Below are 24,815 nucleotides of genomic sequence, written 5' to 3' on the forward strand. Positions count from 1 at the left end.
ACAAGATGCATGATGTCGATTCTGTTAACTTTTGAAAAGTTCTGATTAATTAGGCTTATGACAACGATTTCGTAGTTGCTTATTCTGTTGGACCAATCTAAATATAAGGCGTCAAAAGGTGTTTACTTCGTGACTTTTTTAAATGGGATCCTTTAGGGAAGCCAATGGGTCCAGGGTCCCTCAAAGCTGAATGGACTCTCATTCTAGTTCTTTTGGTACCAAGTTGTTACAAAAGTCGTTTCGATGCCTGAAAAATTGTTAACTAGAGTGTCATATTAAGTGAACAATTTTCCGTTAATGGAATGAGCAATATTTATTAATGATAAAACCCCTTTAAAAATCAATTCAATACATAAATCAATACATTTTCAAAAGTATCGAAACGACTTTTCCCCGCAAGTTAGTCCCTTCATTTCGCTATTTTTAATTTCACGTAGTATGGCCTGCCTTACTTTTGACTGTGAATAAAGTGGTGAAAACGGCCCACTGCTCCCAGCTACCAGGATTTTCCATGAGAGTTCAAATTTATGAAAACTCGTTTAATTAAATTTGTGTAAGAGATGAGTGTAATAGTTACTGACATGATGATGGTTTAAACTCACCTGATCAAGTCCTTACAAAAAATCACTGATTATGATGAAGGAGGTCGATTAATGTGTAAACATAAATGATTAAGTGTGATAAAAAAAATGGCTTATAGACTTGTGAAAGTGACAGTCACACTGTCAGTGCATTAACAATCACCTCTTTGAGACACCCAAACTATCAAAGGATTCATATTTTTATAATTTACATCATATATTTACAAGTAATTCCAGCATTGTAAGTGGAGAAATTGAAAGCAAAGATTATCATACTATTCACAATTAGTGGGAATTTCCTGTTTGTTAAATGGCAGAGCATCCAGCTGGAGACTAAAAAGTCAATAGTTTAAGCAAATGGGGACTGAACATGTTTTTCTATACTTCATTCTTTTACAGTAAATATAGGGTCTTGTAAGTCTGAATAATCAAATAAAATTGAATGTGATGATGTTTGATGTACAAGTTTTATAAACAATTCATTTCATTAACTTTTTATCATTTTAGATATTTCTCCAAGATGTTTCCTAGACCTAAACCAGGTGATACAGAGGAAGATCTCCTTAAATTTCAAAAAGAATTCATGGCTAACCAGGAAAAACCAGCAGTCACAGTGGTCAAGCGTCCAGACAAACGCAAGTCCAGTTCTAGTGAGGATACTCAAGACAGCAAACCTGACAATGACAGAATAGGGCCAAATCGAGACATAGTAAACATGGAAGGTAGAATGCAAAGTTTTACTTAATCATACAACAGCTGCAGTGATAAATACTGTAAAAGTACAGAGTTTAGTAGTTATGTTATTTCCGCAATTGTCATGCTTAAAAAAATGTCAATAAGATTTGATTTCACCAATTGGAGTTGTTTATGTAACGATTATTGTGGATGCGTCAATTCATCATAGATCTAATTTGGAAAAAAGTAATAATGTGCTGAAATTGCATTTTATAAAGAACATTTTTTTTTTTTCATGACTTCTTTGAAACTTTGAACAATTGAAAAAGTTATGACAAATATGTACTTGTTCTATTTGACATTATTCAGCATTGTCATGACTATATTTTGAAAATCACTATGGTACATATAAAATGTATACAGGCACTGTGTATGTGGCTGAAATGTAATTAACTTTAAATCGCTGTTAATCTAGACAAAGGGTCAATTTTTTGTCTAATGTGTAATGGGGAAATTCTACTCCAAACCATACTGTGAATTTTTTTAGTTTTTCCTCCTGAACCACAAAGTGTGCCACCAGTTAAAAAGTCTAGGTTTAAGAGTCAACAGGAGAAGAAAATCAGAAGACAGAAAAGAGAAGCAGAAATGAACCTTAGTCCTGAAGAAAGAATCGATAGTAAGGTCACCATGTTTACATTCCCAAATGTAACCTTGCAATGTCATTTATAGTATATAGATTTGCTTACGTTTTAAGCCAAATATATCCTGACAATGATATTTAAAGATAAATGTTCAAAGTTGATAAACTGGGAAGACCATGCATCCCCCTCCATTCATTATGAATATAATAGAATCATGTTTGGTTTATCACTTGTGTTGACCAAGCCAGATTCTTGGATGGTTAAACGGAATCAATGCATGGATTCCAGACATATCATACATTCAGTATTTTGATTTGGTATTTGATGTTGTTTCAGTTTATATCTATCACTTTTGATTGCCATGATTGAAGTGCACAAGTAATCTTACGACCTGGAAAAAAATAAACCGCAGTTATTTTGTACTTTGTACCATTCATATTTGTGATTTAGTTAAATTTGCCATAAACTTTAATGAATGTTATTCTGTTGAATTGAACTACTTTAAATAATTCTAACATATTTATTGCGAAAAAAAACAGTAAGGTGTATTGATATTGAATTCATTATTTCAGAAACAGACTCATCTACTGCTGCAGTGTTAACCAAAATTATTGTAAGTTTCATCAAAATATATTTCAATATTATTAATATGGTAAAAAATGTTACGACACAAAGATAAAAACCTGCTTTAAATATTACATCTGTGAAAATACAACCGATGTAAAGCAGCTGCTGTGTAAAATCGTCAATGCTGTAAGTTTCAATTCCACTTTTCCTGTGATAAGGTACCATTTTGTGAATTTGACCTTCTCTCAATACAACGTGTACACAGTATTATAGATTTTGAAATATGTACAGTCAAACCTGTCTATAAAGGCCACTTAAGGGAGCAGAGCAAGTGACCTTTACAGGGGTTCAAATACTATGATCTATATTGCATTGGAACCTGAAGTCAGTGTCCTTTATAGACAGCTTTGACTTTTATTTGGGGACTTTGATACCTCACATTTACTGTACATTATTTTATTACTGGGAAACAAATATCTGGTACTTTCATATGAATCATGTTAGATAGATGGTAAATTATGGTATATTTACTGAAGGTATTTAGACAGGAAAACTGCAAATATAATCTCCAGGAATCACTAAAAAAATCAGGGCTATAATTTGTACATCAATCTAAACTTGTGTCCAATTAGATGTAGATTTATATAGAACAAGACACTTGGATTATGACTGTTTGCTATTTATATTTAAACAGGAAAGAGACACCAAGACAAGTCAGGTTCACCTCCCTAGACATGCTAACCAAGCTTTCCCTTCAGTGTTCCGGTGTGATAATCCAACACAGGTAAATCTGACAGATGTTATACCCCAAACACATCAGATAAGTTTCCCTTCAGTGTCCCAGTGTGATAATCCAACACAGGTAAATCTGACAGATGTTAATACCCCAAACACATCAGATAAGTTTTCCTTCAGTGTCCCAGTGTGATAATCCAACACAGGTAAATCTGACAGATGTTAATACCCCAAACACATCAGATAAGTTTTCCTTCAGTGTCCCAGTGTGATAATCCAACACAGGTAAATCTGACAGATGTTAATACCCCAAACACATCAGATAAGTTTCCCTTCAGTGTCCCAGTGTGATAATCCAACACAGGTAAATCTGACAGATGTTAATACCCCAAACACATCAGATAAGTTTCCCTTCAGTGTTCCAGTGTGATAATGCAACACAGGTAAATCTGACAGATGTTAATGCCCCAAACACATCAGATAAGTTTTCCTTCAGTGTCCCAGTGTGATAATCCAACACAGGTAAATCTGACAGATGTTAATACCCTAAACACATCAGATAAGTTTTCCTTCAGTGTCCCAGTTCAACAATCCAACACACCATGTGTATAAAGTTCTATAATCCTAAATGTGAAAGGAACTGGATGAGACTGAGTTTTGTGTATTTTTGTATAAAAATAGACTACACCTCACTACAATTAATGAGTAAGTAAATATGAAAAAAACACAAAAAAACAAAACAAACAAAAAATAAAAAAATAAAATATAAACTGTACTTGTAATCATTAATGTTTGGCTTATTTTCACACATTTACTCTGTGCAAAATGTGTATATGATTATTTCATTTGATAAGTAAAGAAAGTTGTTTAATTACTAGGATGCAAGTGATTTTACCACATTGTTTAAATGAAGTTGTTATTGTCACAGACAAAGACTGCTAGTCCTGGAAAGACAAGGAGTCTGTTTGCCCAGCAGTTTTCTACACGAGGTGCTGGTTACTTTGGTGTGATGTTACAACAGGAAGAAGCCAAAGTTTCCACAACTTCAGCATCACAAGCCTCCATGGAGACTTGTGTCTCAGGTATATGATACATATTTAAAATCAGAGGGTTTCACTCTCAATTTCTCCAATCTTTTGAACACCCATAGATTTTCCCAGGACAGGGTGAAATGTGTTGGTCGCCATGTAGCAGAACAGAGAAACAGGTCAATCTTTTAAGTTGTAATTATTTTTTAGTCAGGAAATGTTACAAATACAAGGACATTGTCTAGATGTGATTACAGGTGTTTTGAGTCAGTCAGAGAGCAAAGAGGTATGTACCGTTGATGGTAATGATCAGACTGACCCCTGAAAGTCCTCAGCTGTATACCTACAATTATAACTATTCATGCACGATTGAGAATATTAGGTATCACCTGTGTAAACATTACGTGTCCATGCCTGTGTGATGTTTCAAACAGGTACTATGGAAACAATAACAGCTGAGTATAATTCAACATCACAGTATTATAGCCACTCTTTCAATTAACTTTAGTTTTTCGCAAAGCTTGAGTTTTCTGAAACAGACAGCTTTTATATTTAATATGAATTTATCTGATAAAGTTGGCCATTTCTTTTGGCATTTCACTTCACCAGTAAAGCTCAGTGAAAGCCTTGTATGTAAGATCTTTGTTATTCTCCACCCTGTAATGAGATTTATTCTACAGGTGATGCAGGTCCCCACCTGGTAGAAGGGCGAGGACTAAGTGCTACCTTTGGAAAGGATGAAGCCAGACAAATTCATCAAGAGAACACAGAAAAAATGACTGCCATGTCAGAAGCAGAAATTTTACAGGAACAGCAAAAGCTTATTGAAATGTTAGGTAAGTCATGGTGAAAAAGAAAAGGTATTTCCTTAAAGTGATTCTTTGATAAAATAAAACCAAACTTATTTCTTGGTGAAAGAACTGCAAGCCTTGTATTTATAATCCTGAAGGTTGTATGAATTTATTGGTATATTTTTCTCTACAGATCCAAAACTGGTGTCATTTATTAAATCAAAATCAAAAAAGGAAAACGCCACACCTGAATTCTCCATACCACCTCCTCAGCCTTTGGAAAAAGACAAGTCACAGAAAGATAAATCAGAGTCTCTTGCTTTAGGTAAGCTGTCCACAATCTAGGTTTTCTTGGAAAAGCTATGATTAGTAGCATGACTGAGGTAAATCTGAGTCCTTAATTAACGTAAGCTGTCAACAGTCAAGGTTTTCTTGGACACAGACTGTATGATTTAGTGGTGTGACTGAGATAAATCTGAGTCCTTACTTTAGGTAAGCTGTCAACAGTCAAGGTTTTCTTGGACACAGACTGTATGATTTAGTAGTGTGACTGAGATAAATCTGAGTCCTTACTTTAGGTAAGCTGTCGACAGTCTAGGTTTCCATGGACGCAAACTGTATGATTTAGTAGTGTGTCTTAAATAAATCTGAGTCCCTTCATCTTGTTGAATACCTGATCTCTAATGTTTTCCTCCTTGTGTTGTATACAGTAAGTAACTCCTTATGTCTCTTTCCTTTACATTTATTAATTACAAAATTTCTAGTTTGAACAGTTTTCATTTTGTACTTCCACTTGTTTACTGTGTGTAGGTGAAGATGAACTACCTGTGAAACCTGACAAAAAATGGATTAATATGGACAAGGCAGAGTATGACAAGTTATCCTGGATGAAAGAGTTACCTCCCCCTAAAACAGGAGACACACATGTAAGAAATCTGTTATATCGTATATAAAAATAGAGATAGAATTGTATGTCCATCACAAGTATCAATAAGTAAAATAGAACTGTACATCCCAGAAAAGAACTCTATTATCAATTGTGTCATACAAGGGTCAAAGTTGAATATTTATCACATATCCAGTGAATTTGCCCATGTGATAATTTTGCATGTCACTATTATATCATTTCCTGGTGTGTGTTTCATTGACAATGCCAGTGAGGAATGATGAAAATTATTTTTAATGTGTTTTGATTTCATATGAGAATTGATGAAACTTGTCATAAAATATTTTGATTTTTGCTCACCAAGGTTTGCGAAAACCAAAATTTCAAAGACTTGTTTCTTAAATTTCATATGAAATGAAAATTCATTTAAGGTCTTATAATATGTGCTTTATTATTGATAAAACACTTGTATTTTATTTTTTATTTTACTAGACAGGTCAGCAAGCAAGATTCGACTTTAAAGGTCAAATATTACATGCTGATCTTGACCTTCCTGTGACCTCTGGATTACATCACCATGGTAACGAACCAGAGGTTTGTAGCAATTAGATATCTACTACTTATTGTATAACTGCAGGTGTTATTAAATAATTTGTCACATCATCGAAAGTTCAACTGATTCATGTATGGACAAATTTTATGAGTTTAAAAAGAATTTAATTTGCGTGGTGTGTCTGAAATGTATGATGGAAAAAAATCATCATTCAGATTTTATATATATATATTTTTTTTTTTTCAAATCTTTCTCAATTTTAAAAAAAAAGTTTTGCAATGTCACAATTGTAGTTAGTATCAAAGATATGACCATGTAAATGGTTTGAAATATAAAAAGGATTTTCTTTAAAATGTGGTATTTTTGGACAGTATGATCATTTAAAGACATTATTAATGTGATTGGAAGTGGTCATGTGGTACTATGATTTCAAATTGTTTCAGCTTCTGTTGTTTGTAGATGGATACCAAGATCTGTCATTGAGTGTTGATTGTTGATTTTGTAGAGAGCAGGATACACTCTAGAGGAACTTTTTCTGCTTGCTCGGAGTACCAACACGCAGCAACGTGTCATAGCTCTCAACACACTGGCCCGCATCTTCTCTAAGGTATCTTCATTGGCAAACATTGAGTAGTGTTAAATATCATCAGACCTAAAAAAAAATCATATTACAATTTTTTTTATAGTTTGGCCTTCATTTCTATTTTTACTTTCCTTTACTGTATTGTTGATGACTTTTTTTAATCATAAGATGTATCCGATCTAAGTAGATATCAAAACTTCAATATTGTGAAGTCATTTCTTGTTTCTTTCCTGTCTGACAAAAACAAAGATATAATTTCTAAATCTCCTAAATCTCTTGATAAAAGGATATATATATATATATATATTGGTTCAGCAAAGCTTAATTGTCTGTTTTGTACTGTAATGTACGATCTCTTCCATTTCTAGGCACGAAGTGGTGAACTGAGTCAGCTCGTTCAGTCGGCTATACTCCCAGCAGTGTTGGATGGGGGCGTTGTCTTCTTGGTGCGATGGGCAATGGATGACAAAATTGACATGGTCCTGTCAGCATCCGTACATGCCCTCTACAATCTTCTGGTCAATCCTGCAGATGAGGTCAGTGTGTTGTGTTAAGGTTACTCATTTTTTAAATCCTAAATAATGATAATTCTCCTGACCAATTTATCTTCTGAGAAAATCATTCTCCCTCATGTTGAACTTTATCAAGAATGAAGAAACCTGTTTTCAGACTACTACCATGGCTGTAGATCATTTATCAAGAGTGAAAAACCTTCTGTTTTTAGATTTTTCAGACCATGGCTATAGAACATTTATCGGGAGTGAAAATACCTTCTGTTTTTAGATGTTTCAGACCACGGCTATAGAACATTTATCGGGAGTGAAAATATCTTGTTTTTAGATTTTTCAGACCACGGCTATAGAACATTTATCGGGAGTGAAAATATCTTGTTTTTAGATTTTTCAGACCATGGCTAAAGAACGTTTATCGGGAGTGAAAATATCCTTTGTTTTTAGATTTTTCAGACCATGGCTATAGAACATTTATCGGGAGTGAAAATACCTTCTGTTTTTAGATGTTTCAGACCACGGCTAAAGAACATTTATCGGGAGTGAAAATATCTTCTGTTTTTAGATGTTTCAGACCACGGCTATAGAACATTTATCGGGAGTGAAAATATCTTGTTTTTAGATTTTTCAGACCACGGCTAAAGAACGTTTATCGGGAGTGAAAATATCTTCTGTTTTTAGATTTTTCAGACCATGGCTATAGAACATTTATCGGGAGTGAAAATACCTTCTGTTTTTAGATGTTTCAGACCACGGCTATAGAACATTTATCGGGAGTGAAAATATCTTGTTTTTAGATTTTTCAGACCACGGCTAAAGAACGTTTATCGGGAGTGAAAATATCTTCTGTTTTTAGATTTTTCAGACCATGGCTATAGAACATTTATCGGGAGTGAAAATACCTTCTTTTTTTAGATTTTTCAGACCACGGTAATAGAACATTGATCAGGAGTGAAAATATCTTCTGTTTTTAGATTTTTCAGACCATGGCTATAGAACATTTATCGGGAGTGAAAATATCTTCTGTTTTTAGATTTTTCAGACCATGGCTATAGAACATTGATCAGGAGTGAAAATATCTTCTGTTTTTAGATTTTTCAGACCATGGCTATAGAACATTTATCATGAGTGAAAATACCTTCTGTTTTAGATTTTTCAGACCATGGCTGTAGAACATTCTTGACAACCTGTTTGAATGTTTTTCTTTCCAATATTGTTTCTTTGATTTAATGTTAATGTGCAATATACATAGTTGTTTCTTTTGGCAAGAACTATTGTTACTTCATAAAACTCTGTCTTGTTCCTAAATTGTATTGGGGACATATAGTCTTATCCCTGTCTGTCCATTCCTTCATATCTTCAGAACCATTCAACAAATGTGGTTCATATTCACCCTATGGCATCATTACATCAATTCCACATCTTTCCATATCAGGTAATCATCAGTCAGGGTTAAAAGGTCAAAGGTCACATTTGATCAACTTTTGCAAATTCATTAAACAATGATACTTACATGCATGGAAGCGAGAACTTGACATTTTCTATATTCATATAAATACATTTATGACATTTTTATAACAGCTTGCACTTGACCAAGTGTTCTCCTGGTATCAGGGACATGTGATCCCAGAGATGAACCCATCACAAAATCAGTCAGTTCCCAAGGAAGAGGATGATGAGAACACAGTTCAGGAAACCGATGCAGATGTTCTCAAGCGTGATGTTATTTTGGTATCAAATCTTTTCTATTCTGTATAATGCTCATTAAGTTGAACCTCACTTTTGGCCTCGCTGTTGGTTGTTTGTCCATATCAGAATGGTTGTAGGTACTGTTCCCTGACCAAAAGAAAGTCTTTAAAATTAGTAAATAACTCAGGATGACATCAGACTAAAATGAAAAAGTCTGGATTAACAGCGAACTGTCACTATTTTGTAACTGAGTGGGATGTTCAGCTATCATGGGCAGCTACTAGAAAAGACATCCTTGAGTGGTTCCATCACATGTGGATATCACCTTCATGATTAATTATTTTACCTGTGTTTACCGATCAGGTTCTTGATAAATTTTTATACATCATAGAGTTGGTATCTATTCATTGGTTTAATTTTGTAAGCCTGCAATATTGAACTCAGTTTTTATAAACATTTACAACTGTTATATTTGATATACGATTATGTTAATTAACTTCAGCCCCAAATCAATGATAATTTTGATAGTACTTTTCAGAAATTTTCATAGGTTTTTTTTTAATGTAAACTTTAATGTGTGTTTAAATTGCCATTCTCTCAGTTTTTAATTATTTGTTTGCATTTTATTTGCATCTGCTGATTTCAGTGTCTTGTAGAGAGAATGAACCTGTTACCAAGGATACGATTCCTGCTAGATCAGTGTCGTCCCCAGGCCCCCACTGTGCTTCATATTATTGGTATTCTGACACGGGTTGTTAGACATTCCACCACAGTGGCATATAAGGTAGGTTTGTTAGATTAATTTTGTATGCAGACCAACCTGTTTACTGAAAAGTCATTTATTTCGAGGGGATTGATTTTTGCTGACATGGATTATAGCACTAGAGACACTCAAGATCATGATGTATCCACGAAATCAAGTGCCTACAAAAATGTATATTTTTCATTAAGGTGATGCTGTGCCCAGGTTTGATTGAAATGGTTATACGTGAGTTCTTACCAACATGTTGGCAGGATCAAGGTAAGGACACATACCAGTATTAGTGCAATATGATTTATTAGTCACCTGACCAGAAGGGTCAAGATGACCTGTGGTCATTATCATTAAAATTGATGGGGATATTAAGTGAAGGATGGTGTTAAAGCGTTGATATCTTTCAACCTGGTCAGATGACATGACAGTCATTTTGAAAGAAGATTATACTGTGCGAACCTTGTTCTCCAAAACAGTTTGAACTTCTTTAGTTCCACTGATGGCAATGAACCAAAACTAATTCTGGCAATTTAGTGAAGGATGCTAGAAAAATTTTGTTTTGGTTCAATCAGAAATTTGATATTGTGTCTGCAGGAGCCATTTTGAAACATTATTGCACAATTATGGGTTTCCTTAACACAATTGAAAGTTTTTCCAGTAGGAAATATTTCTTTTGTTTTATTGAAAATTCTTTTATGGAAGAATGTTCCACATTTTGAAATTCTGTGTTTACAAGTGGCATGCTTTTAATCGAATCTCTTATGGTGGTATAACTTGTTCTGACAACACAGCTGTATGTATAAGTTAACACCTTAACCACAGCTTACCATACATTGAATCCCTGTCCTCAGTGAGAGATGCTCCTTTGTCTGACCTCTATGGTACACCAGTTCCAGTAGTGATGAAACTGATGCGAGCCCTGGCCCAGGCTGGTAGACATATTGCTGCTCACTTGGTAAGTCTTCTCTTCAGATGGTCAGATAGCACAGAGATATTTTCTCTCCTTTTACCTAGATAAGTTTGATTTCTCAATCAGATGGGAACCTTGGCAACCATGTTGGTTTCCCTGGAATGTTTGGTTTTCTCCTGCAGTAAGACCCCATCACACATTTCAATTTGGGCTAACAATAGTGGTATATATACTGAGAACTAGTTTGGCAGTTGTTGTAACTAAGTTACGGTTTGTGGTAAGACATCTCTAAGTGATGATAAACACCAGTTGATTACACCTCTTTTTATAGATATGTAACATCATGCAAGTATGATAAGCTTCCTTCACAAAAAAGAAATATATTGACTTTTCTTTCAAGCAATTTTGATTTCACTCCGTCATCTCCCAATATTTCAAAATTTAGGCCCTTAACATCAACGAGGAGTCCTAGAAGTATGAAAACAGTTTATTTCACTATCTGGGTCTATAATTCTAAGTTTGTATTACTTGTGTGTCTTGTGCAATCCTTCGTAAAATGAAAGCCTGCCACAGGGTAAATTGATCACGCTAGGAAGTATTATTATTGCTGTACACAGCGGGCTGTTACCTTACTTAGTCAATAGGAAGTATTATTATCACTGTACACGGCGGGCTGTTACCTTACTGCTGTTACCTTACTGCTGTTACTTAGTCTTACTGCTGTTACCTTACTTAGTCAATAGGAAGTATTATTACACTGAACACACTGTTACCTTACTGCTGTTACCTTACTTAGTCAATAGGAAGTATTATTATCACTGTACACAGCGGGCTGTTACCTTACTGCTGTTACCTTACTGCTGTTACCTTACTTAGTCAATAGGAAGTATTATTATCACTGTACACAGCGGGCTGTTACCTTACTGCTGTTACCTTACTGCTGTTACCTTACTTAGTCAATAGGAAGTATTATTATCACTGTACACAGCGGGCTGTTACCTTACTTAGTCAATAGGAAGTATTATTATCACTGTACACAGCGGGCTGTTACCTTACTGCTGTTACCTTACTTAGTCAATACGTAGTCATTAGGAAGTAGTATTATGCCTGTACACAGCGGGCTGTTACCTTACTGCTGTTACCTTACTTAGTCAATAGGAAGTATTATTATCACTGTACACAGCGGGCTGTTACCTTACTGCTGTTACCTTACTTAGTCAATAGGAAGTATTATTATCACTGTACACAGCGGGCTGGCTGTTACCTTACTGCTGTTACCTTACTTAGTCAATAGGAAGTATTATTATCACTGTACACAGCGGGCTGGGCTGTTACCTTACTGCTGTTACCTTACTTAGTCAATAGGAAGTATTATTATCACTGTACACAGCGGGCTGTTACCTTACTGCTGTTACCTTACTTAGTCAATAGGAAGTATTATTATCACTGTACACAGCGGGCTGTTACCTTACTGCTGTTATCTTACTTAGTCAATAGGAAGTATTATTATCACTGTACACAGCGGGCTGTTACCTTACTGCTGTTATCTTACTTAGTCAATAGGAAGTATTATTATCACTGTACACAGCGGGCTGTTACCTTACTGCTGTTACCTTACTTAGTCAATAGGAAGTATTATTATCACTGTACACAGCGGTGGCTGTTACCTTACTTAGTCAATAGGAAGTATTATTATCACTGTACACAGCGGGCTGTTACCTTACTGCTTACCAATAGGAAGTATTATTATCACTGCTGTTACCTTACTTAGTCAATAGGAAGTATTATTATCACTGTACACAGCGGGCTGTTACCTTACTTAGTCAATAGGAAGTATTATTATCACTGTACACAGCGGGCTGTTACCTTACTGCTGTTACCTTACTTAGTCAATAGGAAGTATTATTATCACTGTACACAGCGGGCTGTTACCTTACTTAGTCAATAGGAAGTATTATTATCACTGTACACAGCGGGCTGTTACCTTACTGCTGTTACCTTACTTAGTCAATAGGAAGTATTATTATCACTGTACACAGCGGGCTGTTACCTTACTTAGTCAATAGGAAGTATTATTATCACTGTACACAGCGGGCTGTTACCTTACTGCTGTTACCTTACTTAGTCAATAGGAAGTATTATTATCACTGTACACAGCGGGCTGTTACCTTACTTAGTCAATAGCAAGTATTATTATCACTGTACACAGCGGGCTGTTACCTTACTTAGTCAATAGGAAGTATTATTATCACTGTACACAGCGGGCTGTTACCTTACTGCTGTTACCTTACTTAGTCAATAGGAAGTATTATTATCACTGTACACAGCGGGCTGTTACCTTACTTAGTCAATAGGAAGTATTATTTAGTCACCTTACTTAGTCAATAGGAAGTATTATTATCACTGTACACAGCGGGCTGTTACCTTACTGCTGTTACCTTACTTAGTCAATAGGAAGTATTATTATCACTGTACACAGCGGGCTGTTACCTTACTGCTGTTACCTTACTGCTGTTACCTTACTTAGTCAATAGGAAGTATTATTATCACTGTACACAGCTGTATGTTACATAACTGCTGTTACCTTACTTAGTCAATAGGAAGTATTATTATCACTGTACACAGCGGGCTGTTACCTTACTGCTGTTACCTTACTTAGTCAATAGGAAGTATTATTATCACTGTACACAGCGGGCTGTTACCTTACTTGCTGTTACCTTACTTAGCAATGAAGTATTATTATCACTGTACACACTTACTTAGTCAATAGGAAGTATTATTATCACTGTACACAGCGGGCTGTTACCTTACTTAGTCAATAGGAAGTATTATTATCACTGTACACAGCGGGCTGTTACCTTACTTAGTCAATAGGAAGTATTATTATCACTGTACACAGCGGGCTGTTACCTTACTTACAATGAAGTAACCTAACAGCTGTTACCTTACTTAGTCAATAGGAAGTATTATTATCACTGTACACAGCGGGCTGTTCTAGGAAGTATTATTATCACTGTACACAGCGGGCTGTTACCTTACTTAGTCAATAGGAAGTATTATTATCACTGTACACAGCGGGCTGTACATTACAGCTGATGACCTTCCTGCTGTTACCTTACTTAGTCAATAGGAAGTATTATTATCACTGTACACAGCGGGCTGTTACCTTACTGCTGTTACCTTACTTAGTCAATAGGAAGTATTATTATCACTGTACACAGCGGGCTGTTACCTTACTTAGTCAATAGGAAGTATTATTATCACTGTACACAGCGGGCTGTTACCTTACTGCTGTTACCTTACTTAGTCAATAGGAAGTATTATTATCACTGTACACAGCGGGCTGTTACCTTACTGCTGTTATCTTACTGCTGTTACCTTACTTAGTCAATAGGAAGTATTATTATCACTGTACACAGCGGGCTGTTACCTTACTGCTGTTACCTTACTTAGTCAATAGGAAGTATTATTATCACTGTACACAGCGGGCTGTTACCTTACTGCTGTTACCTTACTTAGTCAATAGGAAGTATTATTATCACTGTACACAGCGGGCTGTTACCTTACTGCTGTTACCTTACTTAGTCAATAGGAAGTATTATTATCACTGTACACAGCGGGCTGTTACACTGTACACAGCGGGCTGTTACCTTACCTTACTTACTTAGTCAATAGGAAGTATTATTATCACTGTACACAGCGGGCTGTTACCTTACTTAGTCTGTTACCTTATTTCATATAGATAGTATTATTATCAATATACACAGGCTGTTACCTTATTTTCATAGAAGTATTATTATTGTCAAAGTTTTAGGGTAATTTTCCCAATGAAACAATCCTTTTTAAATTGATGATGTGGTCACTTTTATAATTTAGTACAACACTTGAATTGTCACTTTTATAATTTAGTACAACACTTGAAATGTCACTTTTATAATTCAATATAACACTTGAATTGTCACTTTTATAATTAATACAACACTTGAATTGTCACTTTTATAATTTGATACAACACTTGAATTGTCACTTTTATAATTAATACAACACTTGAATTGTCACTTTTATAATTAATACAACACTTGAATTGTCACTTTTATAATTCAATACAACACTTGAATTGTCACTTTTATAATTAATACAACACTTGAATTGTCACTTTTATAATTCAATACAACACTTGAATTGTCACTTTTATAATTAATACAACACTTGAATTGTCACTTTTATAATTCAATACAACACTTGAATTGTCACTTTTATAATTAATACAACACTTGAATTGTCACTTTAATAATTCAATACAACACTTGAATTGGGAGAAAAAGTAATAAAATGATATTACCATTGAAACAGATGGGCTAAGCATCTTAATTTACAGTCTATTTTTTTGTCTGTTTTCCAGATCTCAAAACATCACTTACACAAACAACTCCTGAGATATCTGATTGCTGATCAGCCAAGGTAAAGAAGGACATCTAAGTATATAAATAATTGGAACATTTAGATTGACCTCTGTGTAATGCATATTAAATGTAGATATTGTTATCAAAACTAAGTTCATACACAACTTTACGACAATATGATAAATTGTTAAATATTTTGGTGGATTTTCAGCACTGGTAATATCAATATACAATTCCAGATTTCTTTGCTGAATCAGAAAATTTCTCCTTAATTTTTGTGATTTTGGATTTCATCTTTTTTGAGAAGAAATGTGGGTACCGCAAAATACATGAAACAAATCTTCACTATGAATTGAATTTGCTTGCAGTCATCTCCAGTTAGCTGATGCAGATTGTTACCAGTTACAGATTGAGAGTCTGCGTGTCCTCAAACTCTGTTTACTGTACGGCCTGGCTTCAGAAACTTTCATGTGAGTACCGACTGTACAATAGAGTGTACAAGTCCTCAGACTCTGTTTACTGTACGCCCAGGCTACAGAAACATTCATGTGAGTACTGACTGTATAATAGAGTGTAAACGTCTTCAGATTATGCATATTGAACAGCATGGCTACAGAAACATTCTATAAGTTACAGATGAATCTAGTTGTGACGTTTTGATATCATAGAAACAGACACATTTCAATATAATGATTTCGTCAGACTTTTTCGTTATAGATACACATAGTCTTCAGGAAAATAATTTTATTTCCAGCGACTTGTTTCCAACATTTGTGAAACAGCTTCAGCAGCTGCAGCAGGATGTTACTGGGGAGTCAGTCAGTCCTCAAAGGATGGAGCAGTATGTGGAGCTTGTTGGCGTCTTAGAGGCAGCAGTTCACTTAGCTGGAACAGCAGTAACAGCCAATCAAAAAGCAGCATTTGTTAGAAGGTATTTCTTGTTGATATGATATGTATGGTAGAAATGAGAGCATGATTCTCACTTACATTGGTTCAAACAAATTTGTCTACACAAGGCTGGAATAATGGAGCAGTGGGTTACTTCATTCCACATCCAACCTCAAACTATTTAGTCCATATCGTCCATATTGACACTGGTATCATTCTGTTATTAAGAAACGGTATTGTGGGAGGTACAGAGCTAACAATATTTACCATTGATAAAAGTATGCATAAGAATTGCAGAAATATTTTCATGTTTGACTGAAATGCAAAGTTCCTAATTTCTATTCAAGGAAAACAAAAAATTATGGGCAAGTGATATTCTGTGACCATTTTTACCTCCAGGAAAAAAGACTGTCTTCCTTTTTGTTTATTTTACTATTCTGAACCAAATAATTCATATATCATAATCGCACTTGAAAATGCTGAGAAAATAAATGTGACATTATTTCACCTATTTTGTCAACTTTTTATTCCACTGAATTTCAACACCAGTGCAGATGGTATGTCACCAGAGACTTCCAAGACTGAGACGGTTGCCATGCCAACCGTAAATTGGGGTCATGTTGCTGACCTTCTACAGCCATTGATATCTGTCCTACAGAAACACTTGTCTGAGATCAAGGACACCTACCAAATCAAGGTCAGTTGTGTGTTTTGATCATAGATGATAAATAGATTATGTAAAAACATAGATTTTAGCTGGTAATATGGCAACTGTAGAATACTAGACCTCTTAATAATAATAATTGGCATTTCCCGCTATTTCAAAAAATGTCTGAACATGAGCAAAATTGTGTTGTAGAAATAAATGTAGATGTAGAATGTAGAATATGATGTTACATTTTAACCTGATTTAGTGTTTTATAAATTTCCATGTCACTGTCTCAAATTGAAAACCTTTCCTTGTATTGTATTAACAGAAGCAGAGCCTTCAGCTGGCTGTGGCCTGTATCAACTTTGTAACATCTTACTATGCTCGCTGGCAGTCACAGGTATCTGTCAGTGCTGTTGTCAGTCTGCAGAGTGTAGAAGATTATCTTTCCACCGTTCTGGAGCCATGTTGGTCAGGCTTTGGTTTCCAGGTCATTTTCTCCAATCTCAGGTCAGTGCTACCTCTTAAAGCTAATGGTGTCAGTTAAATTCCTCAAGGTTGTGTTAGCAAGGATACATTCGGCTTTGGTTTCCAGGTCATTTTCTCCAATCTCAGGTCAGTGCTACCTCTTAAAGCTAATGGTGTCAGTTAAATTCCTCAAGGTTGTGTTAGCAAGGATACATTCGGTACTGCCGCCTAATTGTGCAAGTACCAGGTTTATACTAGCTGTAGAAGTATCAGGTGTGAGTGCTGCCCTCAAGTTGTGTAAGTATCAGGGGTGAGTGCTGCCCTCTTGCTGTATAAGTATCAGGGGTGAGTGCTGCCCTCTTGCTGTATAAGTATCAGGTCTGAGTGCTGCCCTCTAGCTGTGTAAGTATCAGGTCTGAGTGCTGCCCTTTAGCTGTGTAAGTTTCAGGCCTGAGTGCTGCCCTCTTGCTGTATAAGTATCAGGTCTGAGTGCTGCCCTCTAGCTGTGAAAAAGTATCAGCTGTGTAAGTCTCACGACTGTGTGCTGCCCCTAGCTGTGTATCAGGTCTGTGTGCTGCCACGACTGTGTGCTGCGCCCTAGCTGTGTAAGTATCAGGTCTGTGTGCTGCCCCCTAGCTGTGTAAGTATCAGGTATGAGTGCTGCCCTATAGCTGTGTAAGTATCAGGTATGAGTGCTGCCCCCAAGCTGTGTAAGTATCAGGCCTGAGTGCTGCCCTCTAGCTGTGTAAGTAACAAGTCTGTGTGCTGCCCCCTAGCTGTGTAAGTATCAGGCCTGAGTGCTGCCCTCTAGCTGTGTAAGTATCAGGTCTGTGTGCTGCCCCCTAGCTGTGTAAGTATCAGGCCTGAGTGCTGCCCTCTAGCTGTGTAAGTAACAAGTCTATGTGCTGCCCCCTAGCTGTGTAAGTATCAGGTCTGTGTGCTGCTCCCTATATGTATATTTAGTCAATGCCCCTCTAGCTATATATGTATGTAGTCAGTACTTTGCTCCACTTACTAAATAATCATCATTTGATAATAATGTTTATATCATTGCAGCAATCATTCCCAATTGTTGTCTCGATCTAAATCCCCTGTGTTGGAGATAACACCCAGTGTTCCAGATCTGGGATGCACAGAGCTTGATGATGGCCAACATCCAATTCTTACCTCAGGAACACCATACGGCCTAGTAACAGCCATAATGAGACAGATTTATACACTTTGCAGTATACACAGGGGCATCCAAGTCATGGTGAGTTCAGTATCTATAAACAGAATGCCCAATGGCCACATGACAGCCATCCTCAGACATGTTTGTACACTGTGTAGTATACAAAGGTTCATCCAAGTCAGGGTGAGTTCAGTATCTATAAACAGAATGCCCAATGGCCACATGACAACCATCCTCAGACATGTTTGTACACTGTGTAGTATACACAGGGGCATCCAAGTCAGGGTGAGTTTAGTATCTATACACAGAACGTCCTACAGCCTGGTGACAGCCATCCTCAGACATGTTTGTACACTGTGTAGTATACACAGGGGCATCCAAGTCAGGGTGAGTTTAGTATCTATACACAGGACGTCCTACATCCTGGTGACAGCCATCCTCGAGACATCTTTGTACACTGTGTAGTATACACAGGGGCATCCAAGTCAGGGTGAATTTAGTATCTATACACAGGACGTCCTACAGCCTGGTGACAGCCATTCTCAGATTCTACACTTATGTACATTATGTAGTATGCATAGTGGACATTTCCTTGAAGTAGAGAATATTTAGTTTAGGTTTTAGGTCATTGTGGAGCTTTAAGCTAATGTTAATGTCTTTTCAACTACAGGTGCTACCATGGGTACTGAGTCACAAAGACCTATGGATTTACCTACAAAAGACCTCTGTTAGCACATCCCATCTCCATGGTAACTACTTTACCAAGTTTGAAAACATTCTGCATTATTTCTACCTGAAGCTGGTGATTATGTCGGTAAGTAGTTAACACTCCTGGAGGAAGAGGGAGATGGTTGTTTATCTTTTTGTATCTTTGTATCTCTTTGTATTTCCTTTCCATCTGACCATCAGGTCGCTTTATTTATCATACAAAGGTTTATATGTATATATATATATATATATACAGTGTTCTACTTTTGAAAATTTTGAAATACATTGTATATTGATATTGGTTTACAGTTCTTAATTCATTTTAACATCAATTAATTTTTTTTATTAAACCTTGTCTGAAGTGTTTGTTTATGTAGTGGAAATGATAAAATAATAAAGAAAAATTTGTAAACTTCAGTGATAAACAATAACTATTAGTATGAATGAGATGTGGACCTTTTAAACATCACTAATCATCGGATTTGCAGGACCTGGAGCAGACACAGCTTAACCTTTCTGTGATACAAAGACTGACCTTGACCTTGCTGATGAGACTCCACTATGGAAGTGAGCATATTGTTCACGACATTCTGTCCACGATTGTGTTCAGTCCCAGCTTATGGAGGTACACTTAAACAAAATATAACCTTTCTAAATTGAACACTCTAAAATCCTGTAATCAGGATATGGCTTTTTTCAGATTCAATGAGAGGATGTAAAAATTTGTAGAGACTATCCAGAATTTCATAGCAACATATTAGTGTGAATTAATAGGCATTTGACCAGTAGCCAAACACACTTTGTATGTTGCATAAACGTGCTGTATACACAATGTCCTTGTAGTCATGTTGTGTCCTGGTTCAATGGTAAGTTTCAATGGAAAAATATCAATCTGTTGTAGACTTGAGAGTGATGACAGAGCATGTGGGGAATTAGCTGATCTCAAGCTGTCGGACACTCGGCACGTGACGCAGGTAACACAGGAGGACCCCGCACCACAGAGAGAGCTGTTACAAGGATGTCATACTCAACTGAACACACTCCGTGCCACTTACCTCAAGTCATTCAGTGATCGCGAGCAAATGGTGCACAAATCCAGGTGAGTTTACATGTAAAATTGTATGTAAAGTTTAAAATGAAAAAAGAAAACAAAAAAAAAACACAGAGTTCATGTAATTGCCTATTTTAATTTTTTTATTACCTATATTTCTCGTTTTTTCGCAACTTTAGTCTATCGGTAAAAATAATGATGATCAGAAATTATCAAAATAATAATCTTCACTTTATTCAGGCCAGAATGAAGTATTAGTCAAAGGTCAACTTTGTTCTGTTTTTGTCTGTGTTTATTTACACTATCTGTGTTAGATTTCTATTCAGTATATTAAATGCATTGTTCAAAAAATGTTTGGTTTTTCTATTAGATATTGTTTTAAAATTGCATTTTTAAAAAATTTTGTTCTGTTTTAGATATTGTTTTACGATGATTCCCCTTGAGACAGATAAGTTTTTTACTTCACGGTCTGGCGAGTGTTTAATGCCCTGTGACTGGATGTTTGTCCCACTCATTAACTTGTACAATGTCTTCAGCTCTGTGTGAGTATAACTTAACACGCACGACGGGTGGGAATTTCGTCTTCTTTTTCTATGTAATACATACATAGATTATATGATAATCCAATAACTTTTTAAAAGAAAATATTAAACATTAACATTTTCTGTGGAAATATAACCTTGCTGAGTTTACTGTGAACTTTTAAGTGATGGTAACGTCCAACGGCTTTCTTATACAAAACTGGGTTGAAACCCAGTTGTCTCTGAAACATTGTTTGTCTAATTTGTATAAAACTGGGTTTGAAGAATGCCAATGACTTCAAATTCAGACACATTTATAAAACTGGCTATCATACTGCTGGAAATGATATGAAACAACTGTGGTATGTAAATGTTGAAAAGGAGCAATTTGAGGTCACTGAGTATGAATGTATAAAGTTTGTGGCGAACAGGGGCGGAGATGTCCAGAATGCTCTGTCTGTGGGTCAACTGGACACAGTGACCGCTGTCCTGCAGTGGATTTACCTACTGGAGGTCTGCCAGGGAGATAAAATGGCCACCATCTCCATCACACTCAAAATGTCACGCATCATGTGTGTTTTCCTCACAGGTATGTAGCTTGTCCTGTTTCATGGTAAACAGTCCCCAAGATTATACAAAATTAAATTTCAATAAACAGCCCCCAAAGTTATACAAACCTTAATGTTGTTTGCTTTTATTAGGAATTTACAAATCTTTTATCTATGGAAACACAAATTGTTTTGAAATTACCTGATTGTGTTAAATAATCATGTATTTAAATCGTTATCACACATCTCAACCTCATCATGGAACGTACTAATAGTTTTCTCACTCTGAGAATTTAAAACAACAAGAAAATACCAACACATCACCAAAATCATTACCCATACTCATATTCAATAAAAATGAAGGCAAAATCTGAACATTAGAAAAATTTGAACAGAGACTCCTGAAACAATTGGGTATAGAGATTATAATTTGCTATATTCCATGGTTATCTTTAAAGCTGATACAGATATACAGACCATTGAATACTAACCAACATTTCTGGTATAAATAAAGCACATTAACCATTGTGATTAAAGAACTGTAAGGTTATAGTGTAAAATCTGTTGTCTTATACAACAAAGTATTCTGCTGTAGAATTATCTGGACTAACAATATGTAATTAAAGCTGATGTTATTTCATTGGTTGTAGGTAATGATCTCTTCCTTGACCGCACCGTCCATTGTTATCTAGAGGCTCTGCTACAACGCTACACCACACCAACTCTTCTAAACAAGCTGGACTTTGAGGAAGATATCCCTGGACTTGTGTCCTTCTATGACTTGTAAGTCCTTGCCTTAGTTTCTTTTTTCCACCAACTCGGTTAATTGTGAACCTGAACGGCTAGTAATGGATTAGTCCGATTGAAATGATGGCAGGAATTCATTAAAAGCATGTACATCTGAATTGATGAGGCACCAGGATCATAAAATGATCTGAAGTCTAACACTGTCTTAAGGTTTTACCTAACCAATCATGGATAATGTCTCTGGATAAGCAAAAACATTAAAATAGTTTCATTATTACCCAGCCAGATGTGAAAAGTAACCTGTAAGCTTGTTTATTAAGAAGATGATATTTCAAATGGTCATGTGATCTGTTTTAACCAATCATAGTGGTACTTGTGTTACAGATATGTGGCCTTACTCCAGCAGTATGAGGCTGTATCCTTTGGGGACTCTCTATTTGGATGTTACTTGCTGCTTCCTCTACAACAGAGACATGCAATACAGCTGAGGCGGGCGGTTTGGGTGGAGTATCGGGGTATACTGAGAACTCTATACCTTCCTGTTAAAGAGGTTAGAACATAAACATTACAAATGGATTGTTGAATGTCAGATCAGTCTTCTGTTAAAGCCCCAATATATGCTTCATTTGCCTAATTTACGAGACGCGGAAAATTTTTGCGAATACTTCCAATTGGTAATTATGCAAAGACAAGATTAAAACATTCTTAAGCTGAGTAGTATCTATTAAGAAATACGACTTCAGTATGGCAAAGATCATACATGGAGACATGTTTACATGTTTGTACGATATCCATATAAATAGATATTTTTTCTCTTCACTTTTATAGCAAAAGTTGAATGTATTGGTAGGGGTGCGGCAATCTGCTTTGAAACGGAAATACTGATGTCCTCGTAAAAATTTTATACAATTCATGAAATTTTACAGGCACTGCATTACGCTTGGATTTAGTGCATTTATTTATCGGTTTGACCAGTTGGATCATTTATGATACAGACAGACCTACTTATCTTATTTTGTTTTCTGGCAAGCTTCAACAAAGCTTTTCAAGGCATGTATTAACACTTGTAGGTCCATCTTGATTTCTGTCTGAAAGGTTACATTTAAAGTACCAACAAACCAGTTCTTTAAGACCAGGATCAATGATATTTTTTTCTATGCTTAAATGTTTAAGAGGAGTTATCTCCTCTTATTCTTACTGCACCTGTTGATCATTACGTTGTTTTACTATTTTAGCTGCTGATCCCCATTGAGGGTTTTCTGACACCAGAGGAGTCAGACCTAGAGATGCTTCGTCTGTACCTGGAAGGCTTGCTGTCTGGAAGTGTCCAACCTCGCTGGTGTCCAGTATTTTATCTCACAGCTGTTCATCATGTGAACCGTTTCTGTTACACCCAGGATGGCAAACACACTCAGCTAAAGCAGAACATGCTTCGCGACACCTTTGCCAGCCAAAGAACGGTATGTCCAACTCCTCATGTCTTGAAAAACTTACTTTACTTTAGCTCAAACTCAGCATGCTCTGGGACACTGCTGCCAGCCAGGAAATAGAGTGTCCAATTCCTCATGTCTCAAAATGAATCATGTTATAGATTAAACACAACATGCACTGCAACCCTGTCAGGGCCCCAAAGACATGTCTATTAAAAAATGAATTTTAGAAGTCAGAAGATAATCTGTTCACATCATTGACACAACATGTCATGTGAAACTTTGCATTGATTGAAGTGGGAGTCCTTCTTGTGTAAAGTTGGCTGGTCCCATCTTCTCTTCAATTGTGTGGTATATCAATTACACAATACTGTAATGTTGCCATTTTCTTCTTCTCCAGGAAGTGAGACAACACCTATTGTTCTACAAAACAGCAGATGTTTCCAGGAATTATGGGATGGAGTTATATGACATACTTCCTCCATTACGACAAAAACTGCTGGTGGATATTGAAAAGAGCTTAAAGAAAATCTAGCTGAAAGAAATACTGACTTGAACAGTGATATGTTAACTTCAGTGAGTGTTTACTATTTTTGGTTTGGTACACCTGAACCAACTGATTGGAAACAAGTGCAATAGACTAATTTTACTTTCAATACTATTTGGCGCTGTCTGTGAATCCTTTTCCCTGCCTGAATTATCTGCAGTGATAAAGTAACTGCAGACAATTTTTACTTTCTTTAAAGTGGTAAGGAAGAATGAAAAGTATGCTCAGGTGTATGTGATAGATACAGGAAAACCCTCTTTATGTATGCAAGTGATTTATGTTTTGTGATTTTTATTTGTAATGAAATAGTGCTGAACATTAAAAAGATTATGTATTTTCAATGACTATTTTTTTTATTATACAGTGATTTCAGGACCTCATTCTGTGTTACATACCCCCTTAACACTAGCACTTTTACATTTTAAAACCATACATTACCACAAACTTTGTTGTATATTGAGACATCCAGGAATTGCTGTAAGTATTGTGTGTGTATTGCCATCTTGAAAATGTAGTTAATTATCGTTACTTCTCCTGAAGAGAAAGTTGTATCAAAGCAAGACTGTTAGCTTGATAAGCAGATGAAGACCAAATTATAGCTACATACTTATACAAAAAGAATGACTCCAGAACCGCAAGCTGTATAACCCACCAGCTCTGCAGCTTATAAGAGACAATACTGTTTGAAGAGTTTAATTGCTCACCTGGCCCTAAGGGTTGATTGAACTTCAATGTTATGATGCAGTGTTCTCTGTTTGTCCATGTGGTTGTAGAATTATAGG

At 35.9% G+C, this 24,815-nt stretch overlaps 1 protein-coding gene across 1 annotated transcript; it reads left to right on the top strand.

Annotated features, from left to right (window-relative positions):
- LOC132555951 (RNA polymerase II-associated protein 1-like) lies at positions 1 to 24,374 on the top strand. The gene is made up of 31 exons (XM_060220329.1): positions 1 to 118; positions 1,089 to 1,303; positions 1,804 to 1,932; positions 2,470 to 2,510; positions 3,159 to 3,248; positions 4,128 to 4,281; positions 4,908 to 5,063; positions 5,212 to 5,343; positions 5,829 to 5,944; positions 6,397 to 6,498; positions 6,963 to 7,064; positions 7,409 to 7,576; positions 9,131 to 9,280; positions 9,885 to 10,022; positions 10,190 to 10,259; positions 10,844 to 10,947; positions 15,305 to 15,363; positions 15,674 to 15,775; positions 16,060 to 16,236; positions 16,743 to 16,890; positions 17,171 to 17,352; positions 18,367 to 18,562; positions 19,152 to 19,295; positions 19,678 to 19,814; positions 20,091 to 20,288; positions 20,657 to 20,782; positions 21,193 to 21,350; positions 21,960 to 22,092; positions 22,441 to 22,606; positions 23,292 to 23,516; positions 23,887 to 24,374. Exons 2-31 carry the CDS (start codon positions 1,102 to 1,104, stop codon positions 24,019 to 24,021), a joined length of 4,140 nt encoding a protein of 1,379 aa, XP_060076312.1. The 5' UTR covers positions 1 to 118; positions 1,089 to 1,101; the 3' UTR covers positions 24,022 to 24,374.
- Positions 24,375 to 24,815: the final 441 nt, after the last annotated feature.

This window comes from Ylistrum balloti, unplaced genomic scaffold (genome assembly GCF_031769215.1).
Source record: "Ylistrum balloti isolate Yb309-2 unplaced genomic scaffold, AGI_CSIRO_Ybal_v1 Utg370532, whole genome shotgun sequence".
Lineage (NCBI taxonomy): Eukaryota > Metazoa > Mollusca > Bivalvia > Pectinida > Pectinidae > Ylistrum > Ylistrum balloti.